This window comes from Acanthisitta chloris, unplaced genomic scaffold (genome assembly GCF_000695815.1).
Source record: "Acanthisitta chloris isolate BGI_N310 unplaced genomic scaffold, ASM69581v1 scaffold10723, whole genome shotgun sequence".
NCBI lineage: Eukaryota > Metazoa > Chordata > Aves > Passeriformes > Acanthisittidae > Acanthisitta > Acanthisitta chloris.
Genome location: NW_008665442.1, coordinates 1 through 13,119, shown reverse-complemented (window position 1 = coordinate 13,119; position 13,119 = coordinate 1). Strand labels below are relative to the sequence as shown.

General features: G+C 36.1%; 1 protein-coding gene across 1 annotated transcript in view; it reads right to left on the bottom strand.

Annotated features, from left to right (window-relative positions):
• The window catches only part of AQR (aquarius intron-binding spliceosomal factor), a gene marked incomplete at its 5' end in the record, with an annotated part of 51,850 nt that extends 39,646 nt beyond the window's left edge, over positions 1–12,204 (bottom strand). The window contains 10 exons of the mRNA XM_009071757.1: positions 7–15; positions 1,919–1,983; positions 3,227–3,303; positions 3,934–4,034; positions 4,487–4,555; positions 6,124–6,264; positions 7,528–7,648; positions 9,962–9,997; positions 10,994–11,034; positions 12,142–12,204. Of these exons, the coding sequence (XP_009070005.1) occupies positions 7–15; positions 1,919–1,983; positions 3,227–3,303; positions 3,934–4,034; positions 4,487–4,555; positions 6,124–6,264; positions 7,528–7,648; positions 9,962–9,997; positions 10,994–11,034; positions 12,142–12,204 (723 nt within the window). The remainder of the gene's footprint in view (positions 1–6; positions 16–1,918; positions 1,984–3,226; positions 3,304–3,933; positions 4,035–4,486; positions 4,556–6,123; positions 6,265–7,527; positions 7,649–9,961; positions 9,998–10,993; positions 11,035–12,141) is intronic.
• Positions 12,205–13,119: the final 915 nt, after the last annotated feature.

Here is a 13,119-nt window from a genome sequence, read left to right as displayed (position 1 = left end):
TGTGGGAAGCAAAGCCTGTGGTAAACAACCTCACATTAATACAAGCAATTCTACAAAAGGTAAGAAATCCTGGTTTCTCAGAATTGTCGATTCCAAGACGGCGTATCAAGATAGACAGCTGCATATCTAATACCCTAACAGAAGTTTTCATATTAAGGCCACATTTAAGTATGCCAAAACACTGGTTTTATGCAGGTAAGCCTCTATGAACACAGCCTTTTATGTGACTGGGAGCATGGCAAAAACTTGTCATTAGTGAGAATTCATCCTGCCAGTAAAAAAAAAGGAAATTAGATAAAGCAATTATTCTACAAGTCTCTACATAATGACTGTGTGCTACAAAAGATATGTCAAACTCCTTCAACCTTGTTTTAAATGTTTGTTTTCTATAAAAATTTCATTTATTTTAAGCTTGTCTTTCCCAAAACTGCAAACTTTCTTCTAAATATGGTATTGTGTCTTCTACTCTAAGACACTCAACTTAGATTAATAATTTTTCAAATCCTAATTAAAAACAAAACAAAGAATTTTTTCTCAATGTAAATAGCCTCAGTTGCTGTATGTAGCCACTGTCAAACAGCATAGAGTGATACACCACAACAATTCAAGAAAAAAGGTAATTGCTCTCTAAAGACTGAATTTAGAGAACCAAAAAGCACCAACATGGTGTTCAGAATGAAGATAAAAAAACCACCAGTGTGTAGTAGAAAATATTGATTGCCTTGCACAATAATTACAAAAAGAAAAAACAAACTTAGAAAACCATAGTAATTGCCTGTGGAATCATTACTTTCAAATTGTCAAATCAGCAAGTTTTGATGGCAGTGTATATACTTAAATAGGAAATAGTAATATTCTGAAAAAGGCTTCAACACAGGTAAAAAGAGCCCATTAATGCTTGCTACAAGGGCAAAAAGACTTGTATTTACAGCTAATTTCTCATCTGTTTTTTTCCAGTCACTGAAAGAGGCTTCATAATCTTTCTATATACTAACCTGTCTGTAATGCCAAGTGTGAACCAACAGTAAATGCACTGCCTCTAAGCATTCTGGCTAACAGACAGGCTTCAGTTTACCTTCAAATAGACATTTTCTCTTATAAGAGTATATAATACACATAAGATAACAAGCGCTAGTTTAAATTATTCATTCTACTGCAACTACAAGCATGGGCTATTTAACAGAGCACACTTCGCCTGTAAAAATTCAAGATCAAACCATTTTGAAGTGCCCTGTGATTAGTTTCAGAACACTGTTTTATTTCAGAATGCCTTCTAAATCTGAAGTTATTCTAAATAAATATCTACTCATGCAAGAAATTGTAAATGAATGTCTTTTATTTTTAGTGTTGGTACTGTGAAGCTTAAAATTGTCTCACTCTCTTGGTACCTGCTGAAAAATTTCACAAAACATTGCTTCCCCCACTATTACTCTGTAACAAAGCTCAATCACCAGAACTGTTACTCTAAATAAAAAATTCTAGTCAAACAGAAGGAGTTTGCATTTCAGAACAACGACTGCTTTCTGGGATTTAGCCCTATAACACAAAAGATACTTTAGGTGACCTGTTATGCATTGTGAAGAGTAATTACTCATAGCAGATGAAAGCGTCACACGTTTTCATCAATTGCCAGAATTATTACCAATACTCCAAGTAACAAAGTCCTCTTCACTGAGAACTTTAGGATCCTAGTTTTGCCTAACAATTCATCTGGCTTATAAACATTACTGGTCACTTCCCAGTGTGGACGCACTGCTACAACCTCCTACTTACACATGGAATACCACTACCAAGCAACCATATGCACAGCTGTGACATAACTACCTGCCAACTGGAATAAGACTGTAATAATGACTTTATGCATTTAAAACTTAGAAAAGGGCACCTGGAAACAGGCTGAAACAATTTAATAACTTACCTCAAGGTCCAGCATGAGTTCAATGAACCTCTCACAGTAATGAACTTTATCCATAGAAATAGGACCTGGATTTAAAAAAATTAATTGAAATTGATCCACACCACAACATATTTACACTTCAACTATTCTTTTAAAATCTAATAAATCTACAAATATATCAGTGTTAACTTCTTAATCCTGTTAAAAGCTAGCTAACACATTCTTCTTTTTCTGAAACAATCCTTTCTTATATCCAAAACTTTTCTGGTTAGCAATGAAAGAAAGTAATAGAATCAGAGTTTCAAGGACTGATTTTATCCACCTTGAAAGAATCACCAATGTGACATGCAATAATCAACACTTCCACAAGATAACAATGGCCTATTAAGCTTGTTAAGAACTTTTAATGCCAGGTAGTCAAAAATACCTATTTAAAAGCTGCAATTAAGGCGTGTGCAAAAGGCCTTGACAATTTTCAAAGGTACTTGGTGGTGACTACTAAGAAGCTTTTAGAATCATGTCAAAGCACACACTAAGTCTACTTTAATGACTAATTCCTAAAGCCTCCAAAGAATTGTTAACCTTCCCAAAACAAGTCTTGCATAATTAGGAAAACAGAGGAGATAGGTATCCTTTCTGAGGAAACCACAATACACAAAATTTCCCCTTGCAGCTCAGCTAAGAATTGAAGTTTTTTAAAAGTTTAAGAGCAAAAGCAGAACTCCCAGAAGTGATTTATTTCACACAAATTCTGCTGTGCTTAGAGCATAACAAGTCTTTTCTGTTAAAAGGCTAACACCTTTCCGTACAAGCACTTTTCCTTTCTAAATCAGGCAAGCATATTATTTTGCTTGTCACAATGACTCAGAAATCAAGAGCAGTCAAATCTTAGAGAATTTCACTTTACTTAGGCTTTTGTTCTTACTGTACATCAAGAGTTCTAACAGAACAGTGCCCTATGATATGCATTTATACCACCTGTTTAACAAGGCATCTAACTATGTATACAAAGTATGTATACAATGATCTACGAAGGCTCTAAGCATACAATAAATACCAGTTCCCAAGAAATACTGGTTTTACTAATTCCATACTGAACAGAAGAGGAGGTTTAAATAGCTTCCTGCTGTTTCATTTTTAAAGTATATACAGATTTGAATACTAGCTCTGACATGAAATCCCTGCAGATAAGCACAGATTTCACTAAATTCCCATCTGAATAAGGTCTCCCAACCCCAAGTCGATATTGTAAGGACTAGCTGCTTCAGCAACAGAAAAGAATTTACCACAGATTACCAGATAACAAAGTAACACAAGAACCACAATTACCTGAGACAGGTATTGATTTCAGCACAGAAATGAATTTCTGAATGAGCTGTGAAAGAAATCTTCTCTCCCGCAAAGCTCTAAAATCAGACATGACAAAAGCATTAACAGTCTTTAAATGCAGACTAGAAGTACGTTGTACCTTTCACTAATACACACCTAGCTGCTTCAAAATTTATATAATGGCAACAGATTGCTTTGAAACACACCTAAACTGTTCAACTGATAACCTTGCTCTCTGCACTCAGACAGATTAGCAGTCTACATTTTTAGGCACAGAACTGATTAACAACCTATGCTTCTTCCTAAGTCAAAGATGTACATCACCACCTATACTTTACCTCATTGCAACACGAAAGCATTGGAGCATTTGACTTTAGGAAGATATGTATTTTAATAAATTTCTGTGTAAGCTCTATACTTATGAGCTAAACATTTGCTAAAGGTCATGAAAAGAAGTGATATTCTTTTATGCTTTCATCCTATAGCTCTAAGATTTGGTGTCATGAATTCACTGATGAAATAAAATATTAAGTTCTAGACCAGTATTTTGCATAAAGACTACTGAAAAATAAAACAGTTTCCAGGGGACCACATCTTCACAGGGTTTTTTAAAAACATTTTTAAAATTGAAACTATTTTAGCTGAAACACAACAAATGCATTAAGGGCTTTGGATTTAACAGGCAAAAAAAGATTTCTGTAACATACTGTATTCTTGCCTCTTCATCCATTTTTGCATCGTTTTTCTTAATTAGATTCCAGAATTTTCTTAGTTTTGGTGTCTTTTTCAGCTCTTGTTCAAGTCGTTTCTGAAATGTTAAAAGGTTATTCAGTCACCAAGAATCCTTGTTTTCATGACAGATAAGAATACAATCCAGTTTTCTTATTAAAAAAGCAAAAATGTCAAAGAAACTGAAATAAACAGCTCTCTCAGACTGTTGTCAGTATCACTGTGACAATGCTAGAGAGTCTAGCCATGCCTAGATGTCAACTCCACTGCTGAGTCCTGTGACCTCATGGCCTTGTCTACAAATTATAACTTGAAAAAGCAGTAAGGAACAAAGCTTAGTTTTATGAAAAATAATTATTACATGGTAATTAACAACAAACAAAAAAGAATTTTACAAAGCACACAAAAATGTAATTCCATTGCAATGCTATAAATATTAGACTTCCGTAACAGTGTTCCATACGAATTCACTTTACAAGACTTGGATAATGCCTAGAAGATTGCTCTGCCAGTTTACAGTGTTATGCTTACAGGTTGTAGAGCCACCCACATCGGTAGGGAAATGAGCTGCTGCACCTGACCTCTGATCAAATCCACTTCCTGTGAGAAAGTTACAGACAAAAAAAGGGGTTTTTAATTCTTCTGCCTTCTTATATGCCTGTATTACAAAATGTATCAATGCACACATACTACCATCTGACAAAAATATATATGTTGTTGTATTAGATTCACCATTTCTTAACAGGAAACTATAGCCCTATCCAGTAGCACCTTCATATTTCAGGTTCTTTTCATGGAGTCTGTCAGTTCTTAGTACTTCAGCAGGGGCCCCATCCCTGTTAGTACTTTCAGTACAGAAGCTGCTAAGAATTGATGTTCCTTCTTCAGTCATTTCTTAACTTGAACTCAGCATTTCTACTGCTCTCTCTCCACTTGCTTTTACTCTATTTTTTCTCTCCTGAAGCCCTTAATTTATCAAGTTTCTGCCATTTCATCTACACTCTTACCATTATCTGAAATAAATAATTTTCTCTCTGCTGGCTCAAATGTGCTCTCCCCAACTCTGCCTAGTGATCTGGATCCACAAAGTTATCCTTCTTTCTTAAACTACTGAAAAACTTCAAATAGCATCTAAAATAAGTCTTCACGGACAAACACACCATTCTCAGCATTCTGAAACTTCAAACTTCAGTGCTCTTCACTTAAAACACCACTGTGACCCATTCTGCATTTCAGGAAGAAGGGCAGCTTTCAATAGCTCTATGCATTTACAAGCACTTTTTCACTTGCTTCCATATCAGCTAATATGAGAAATGTCTCTACAATAAGGATTCCACAGTCACTATCAAACACTCCTTCTGAATGGATGCATTATACCATGTCCACTACAGAAAAATACTACCTTAATAAACTATACACATAAGGTTCAAGAGGATTATTGGCTCCTGTAAACTCCTTACATCAAAATCAAATAATACACTTTCTATACTGTTTTGTCTGCAAGACATGATTTTGTTCTTTATTTGGGCAGCCCCTGATTTTGAATGATACATCCTGTGTGCAATGTAAGTAAAGACAAAGCCCAGTAGCAAGAGAGGTTACAGAGCACTGTTTCATATAACAGATAGTTGTAAATTATTCTCCCTGCTTGCTATTTAACTCTGTTTTAACACAAATTGGTCCACTCCTTTCCTAAAACAAAGTCAGGAGAAGTGCAGATAGATATATCATCTAAACCTGTTTTCAAAAGTGAAAAAAAATATTGTCTTTCTCAATAGTTAATGAAAATAATTGTGTGCTATTTCCCAGGCAAACTAAAAAGGGCATAGTAGTAAGTCATCTGCTTTTAAGTGTAAAGCATCTTTTCAAATATAAATACATAATTTTTTTAAGCACCATTTTAGTATAAGTCTGAACACATGCCTTCAAATTGTCTAAGTGTCAATGATTTTTTTTAAAACTCTCTTCTATGACCTTGTGTCAGAGAAAAGCAAATGTGATGAGAAAGTAGGAGTCAGAACAACAGGTAAAAGCCCTCTGGTACCATCTTTTCCTTAAATGGGAATTTTGCTTCATCTGCTTTGTAAGAAGAAATTGCCCAAACTAAACTGCTATTAATACAGATTAGCATAAACACACTGGAAGTACGGCAGTTACTTTTAACATACCAAACTATTGAAGCAGTGATCAAGGAAAAGCAGCAGTACTGTCTGTTCATGCAGAGAATATTCACTCTCATTTTCAACCAGCGATGCTTCCAGTATGCATTTGAAAAAGAAAGGAAAGTGTTCTGGCTTTTTTTTGAATATCTAGGAATAGAAGAGAAAGCTGATTTTGAGTCAGGCTGATACAAATAATTCCAATCTTCATTCACATAACACATTAAGCTCTCTCACTCCATTTAAATCTATAAAAGAAAGGATTAGTTTTTCCCTTTTTCATTTATTCTGACCAGGCACCACAAGTAGAACAGGTTAATGATATCCTCCTGACAAGGGATCCTCACACTACACCTTCTGCATAGTCTAACAGTGAGGAATAGGACAACCTGAATAAGAAGCACAAGCAGAGTGGATTGCATTGTGGGAATGTTCAACCGGTGACTGCACAGAAATACTGTAAAATCAGCTTAGAAGATTTTGGCTAAAACTGTGGCAGCTCTTAGTGATTTACAAGAAGCATGCAGGTAAAAACCACCAGAGATTAATTACAGTCCTGGAAATTCCATTCAGCTACCTCAGCACAAAAATAATCAACTAAATAATCATCAATATAAAACAGTTTCTTTACAAGGGCAGCCATGCACCAAATAACAAATTTAACGGAGCTGCCTGGAATGTAACACACACCTGTCATTTTGCATCTAGTACATATGCCAGAACAAAAACAAGACAGACATCATATGAGCAAGCTATTAATCCTTTGTGTTTTGCCAGCACTGAAGCAATGGCACTAATAACACCTGCATAGAATGTCTAACTAGGCTCACACGGTTGAGATGGCCTGTGAGAACTGGACTGTTTATACAAACACCAAATCATTTCTAAAGCCATTATTACCAAAAAAACCCACAAAATCCAAAGTCAACCAAACAGTATACACAAAACAAAATTAACAAATTATCTTAGTATAAAGCAAAATAGCCAGAAAACCATATTCACTGGTTTTAAGCAAGACACTATTGGAAAATATGCTAGACTTCCAGCAGTGCCTTCTTATCTCCACAGATATAAAAATAATTTTGTTGGGGTTTTTTTCAATATCCGAGCAAGAACTTCTCTATAAATATCCAACTTTTGTCAAGTTCCCAAAAAGCAAATCCTGGTGATAATGTCCAGCATCTCACAGCAGAACAAAGGACTTGTGCAGCAAAAGGAATCAAGTTATTTTTCATGTCCATTCCTTTTTACAAAAAGAACCCACACTTTAAAACACCATGAGATATTCCAGCTGAGGCACCAGTTCCTTTTAACACTATAAGCTTTGCTGCTTTCTTCAGTATAAGCGAGCACATTGCAAAAGCTGCAACTTGCAGATCAAAGTGAATTCTAGCAGTAATTGAAATCAGTTACCTCCCACGCAGGGACATTCTCTCTGAACTTCTCATTCACCATACAGCAGATTGACATTAAATATGCCTTACTGGACACCTCTGGAGAATAATTCATCCATAGGTAATTTTCAAGGTACTGACTGTGAAGAGACAAAGAGTATTTCATTAGTCGCTGCCACCCACATAATCTGTCACATTTAAAAGAGCAGTTATCCACAGGGTTTTTTTCCCCTCCTTCTCCTTAAAGCCATCTTCATAGTTCGTGAGTAGTTCCTCAAGTTACCTCTCATCTAGGTCACTGAAGCAAAACTTTAGTTAGACTCGGTAACTGCTACAAGAGACAGAGGAGTTTCTTATCAGGAAGGCACATTCACCAGAGGGTTTTCAAGTGTAACAAGTCACCACAGCTCCATACAAAGTTATAACATGAATTCATGCTGATTTTCCAGAAGAAGAAGAAAAAAAGAAAAAAAATTCACTTGTCTAAAGAATGTCACATACAGCATTTCCTAGCCTAAGATGCAAAGGACAAGTACTGCATAATCGTATTTGTATTACTAAATAACCTTTCTTGTAAAAATTTAGGAATCATCTAGACAGCTTTTATGCTTCTAATCATACAATGACAATAAAAATAGTACACTACTGTGCAACTAAAATAAAGCTTTGAATATCAGGGGAGTGATTAAGTGTTTTCAAGGTGAAACAAAAACTGCTGGAGACTGGAAAATTGCACGTTCCCAGCAATGCACATTTCTTCTTCATTAATATAGCCCATTTCTCACACAAGAAACTCTGAATAATGATCTTCAAGATGAAAGGCTATTTGGATGACCTCCCTCCCTTAATTTCCTATGCAAGACAGTTACTCCTGAGGAAGCAATCCCTAAATCCAGTCTTGCACCCTGTGCTTCTTTAACAACTGACACCAGAAAGTGGAAAGGTTTGTTTCTTCCTAAACAAGCTGCTCATCCATTCTTTCCTCTCAATGCCTACTCTGACATTCATGAGTCAACTCAAGTCAGTTTTACCTACTTGTTTTTTTCCACAGTCTACTATTGTGATGTCTCACAGTAAGCTTAATGCAATAATTCAGAAGAGATAAGTGCCTGAGGTGGTGGCGCAAAAACACAGAGAGAACTTGTAGGTAAGCAGGAGCAAAAGGCTCAGTAACAGCTGCACAAGGATTTACACTTTTTGGGAGCTCAGTCAGAATGCATGGCTTCAGATGGAGCTGAGACAAATTCATCAGCATATACAAGAGGAAATACATACTGCTTCCCAAAAGCTTGGATCTATCAATGGAAGCGGGGAAAAAAATCTCAAAAATCCACAGAACTCCATTTAACATTTCATCCAGGAATTCTAGTACACTTCAATACGTTTTAGTAAAACACTATGATGTCCCCAAGTGAGGATAAACATATGTGCAAGAATGAAGGACAGGAAAATCTCACATGGATAAAGACAGAAGAGCTTAGCAGAGAGTTAGGGGGTGAGGAGAGGGCAAAGAAAAGAGAGATGGTTTGCAGGACAAATGGCAGTAGATGGGGCTATAGACCACAAAGTACTAAAGTTATGTCACAGGGTGATGACATTAAGAATGTTCACAAAAAGGATAAAAACCTCTGATTTCATGCTATTGCCCACATAAAAATTTCAGAAGTCATGCTACCAGCATGCCATTTGTTAGTGCCAAATCCCAAACCATAACTGACATTTTCTCTTCTGCACCTTTCCTAAAAAAGAAGCAGGAAACAGAGGGAGGTCTGTTCTACTTCTGTAGCCAGTGGTGCTACTCATATATTTCAGTTTTTTGGAAACAAAGAGCCAAAAACCATCGCATTGTATTTGTTCATAAGATTTGAGAGACAAAATACCCAAACAGAATAGTAAATATTGTGGTTTAGATATGTACATATTGTATATATGTACATATTTATTTCACATCATTGTAGACATACTCTCTAAGTTCTTCCAGCAAAGTCTGAAGTAGTTGCAAACTGTTTAAACAGATTTCCATTTCAAGCAAAGAAAGTGGTAGTGATGCTGCTGCAGCACAGTTCATTTTTACCCTCACAGTAAGAGACTTAATAAAAAACTTTTTCTCTGACTTCAGCAAGTTCTTATTTAGGCTTAATGACATTTCAAATTACAGACCCAAGTTATCAGTTATTTCATTCACATTATCTTCCTCAGTGTTTCACTTACACTAGAAATTGAGAACCACAAACCAAGATACTCCAATATGTTACTTAGGTTTAAGAATTTTTTCCTCTTTAGATTAAGCTCCCCTCACTTAATTTTCCTCGGTACACAACTGAAGGCTTTAAGAAGTAGGAAAAATGGATACACTACCTTCAAAATTATTTACTGCCCTGAATTTACTTCTCATCTTTACAGGTTTCTACAAAAGGAAAAAAGCCCTCAAAATTTCACTCCCATGAGCTTACCTGAATTCAAGAAGCATTATCTTTCTAATTGCAAACCTAAAAATGAAAAAGTAATCAATTAACACCGGAAAGAAAGCCTCCTATATACATCTTACCTGCATGGAAAATGGCTATATTTTCCCTTATTTCATTATATAAGGAAATGTATGCAAAAACATCCAGAAATTATTTCTGCCCTGCCATTTCCATGCAACAGCAACCACTTGAATGCAAAGCAACTGCTGCAACACTGTGGAAGCTAAAGCTCCTAGAGGTTTATTAACGCAATTAAATTCACATTAAAAAAATTAATCTAGATCTTTAAAATACGAAGACACCACTTCCAAGAGCCCTGAAGATACAAACTGCTAGAAGCTGAAAGTGTCTTCTGGAAAACTACAGTTACATATTTAATCAGTTCATTATGCTATTTCTTCTTAGTGACTGGAAATGGAAACTTTCTTAATTATTCTCATACAGGAATCATACAGAGAATTCTCTCCAGAGCTCAAACTTCCCCTGAAAAGCTCCATCCAGTTACAACTCTTTTCCATACACACTGTTGTAGAATGCAGTTTATCTTGAATTCTTTGTCTCCCGCATCTAACAGCACAATTGCACTGAAACTAGACTTGCCCTTTATAAACCTGGAAACAGTAACCAAGAAAAGGGCAGGAAGCCAGAGGCAGCATACTCCTCAACCATTTGGGGGTTTTTCCCCCTTTATATTCCGAAGTGACAAAAGCATGGATCGGCCTTCTACAACCATCACAACAAAACCAACACAAAACACAACTGACTAACAGGTAACAGAACGAACAATATTATGTCCAACCACCACATTTAAGGATTATGAGCTTAGGAACTTTCTTTTTACCACAATCAGACTTAGAAATGCTGCAATGATTAAATGACTTAAATGTATTTGAGTCATTCTCATCTGGTTTCAACATGTAGATAAGTTTCAAAATATTCTATGAAACATTAGAAACCACTCCAATGCAGATAATACATAAATGAGTATCAATAAGAGAAAGCGACTGCTGTACTTACTTTGACCTCACAATTTCTTTTGTATATACATCTTCAATGACCTATGGGAAAGAATAATTAAAAGAATTTTACACATCTCATAAAGCAATTAAAAATGCATTAAGACATCTTATCCTGAATTAGCTACTCTGTTTACTGCTATTTGATCAAAAATGTAACAATTATGCCTCAGTTCTCACACATTCTCACAAAAAAAATGAATCAACCTAGGGAAAACACTGTGATAGAGAATTGACAGGACCTTCACTCAAGTTGTTCTGAAGGAGTAACCTACATCTCACCAGGACTGATATAAAAAGGTCAGATACACAAAATTTTTATTGCTAATCTTTGACTGACTACTGAATTAAAAGAACAGTCTTCAAAAGCCAAGACTGCACCAAGTCAGTCATTTGTTGTCACTGTTTCTTTTAACTGATATTTAACAAAATCCAAACACTTTTAACAAGTCTTTCCAACAGGAATGAAAGAATCTGCACTATGGCAGTAGGCAAAATTAACATCACATGACAAAGAGATGCAGTTCAGCTACTTGTGCACATCCTAGTTCTAACAATCACAGACAAATTTTATCACAAATATTACAAAGAGAGTGAGTAAACTGAGGCTGAAAAGGGAGATTTAGGCAATCATTGACAAGGAAAAGAAACCTAAGATTTAAGTACTACAGAAAATCATCACAAAACCAAATACATGCCAAATTTTAAACACTCAAAATGCACATATCCACCAGAACAGCACTGAAGTTGTCTGACCAAAGCTCTCCAAAGAAGCTTTTAGAAAGCATACACTTCAGTGACACCTGCATCTTTCATCTTTCTTTGATATCTAAAAATAGTACCCCCAGAAGCATCTATTAACCTCAAATGAGATGCTCAAAAATCCTTTACCCTCATAAGTTCTTGGTCCAAGTAAACTGAACAAACAGTATACAAAAGAACTGGACTGCTATGGCACAGCTTCCTAACAGTGCCTACATTTATAAACTACAAACACATAGCAAATTACAGTGTGTTAAGCAACTGCTGACCTTCCAAGCAGTCTCCTATCTTTCTATATAAAATAAGCAACACTGGAGTTTGAGGATCAACCCCCTTCTGATGTGCCATTCTTTTACACCCCAACAGAATTCCAGTAGAAGCAATTACCTTTAAATCAAAAGACAGTGTTTTCTTCACATGTGGAGCCCAGTATTTATTTGCTAGCTGTATCAGAAAAAGAAAGGAAGGTTAAATTCAGTTGTAAGTTGTAATGATACAATATCTCTACAACACACCCCATCCCCAAACTTTATTTCACTAGCAAGTTACTTAATTTCAGCCTACAGGTACAAAATTATGTTTTCTAGCAGCAATGCTTTTCAACCATCTAAGGTTTTATGCCTAAACTGTTTCCAGTAGAGGTGCAATTCTCTGCAAAAAATTTCAGATGCACAAACTGCTACATAATAAACGATTTTTATTCTTATTTCTAACAAATCCCTCAAAAATATATCATGATCTTTCAGGGACTGCAAATCCCAGAATGCAAGTGATTATTCTTCCCTTGAGCAATCTGCCAAATAACTAGAGGCTATATGTAACAGCCTTATCTTTTATGGCTATTCGCTCAGTCACCACTTCACCAGAACTCCTGAGCTATGATGGCAAGAGCTTCCTATCCAACTTTATTCAACCTTCTTTTTGCTGTAGAAGAGGAAGGAAAGCAGATTTCCAGAACAAACAAAACAAAAAAAGAACACTTGTAGAAAACCACTTAAAGCATTCAGCAACAAGAAACCCTCAGCAACTTTTCACATATTATAACATGCCTACTAGTAGTGCATGGATTCAAACTGAAAGAGGGTAAATTTAGGTTGGATATTAGGAAAAAGCTTTTTACTGTGAGGGTGGTGAGGCACTGGAACAGGTTACCCAGGGAGGTAGTGTCTGCCCCATCCCTGGCAGTGTTCAAAGCCAGGTTGGATGAGGCCTTGGGCATCCTGGTCTAGTGAGGTGTCCCTGCCCAGGGCAGGGTGGGTTGGGACTAGATGATCTGTAAGGTCCATTCCAATCCCTAAAATTCTATGATTCTTTAGTGCTGTTCTTGTACATCTCCCTAGCGCGGAAACGCTGGGGGCAAACGCC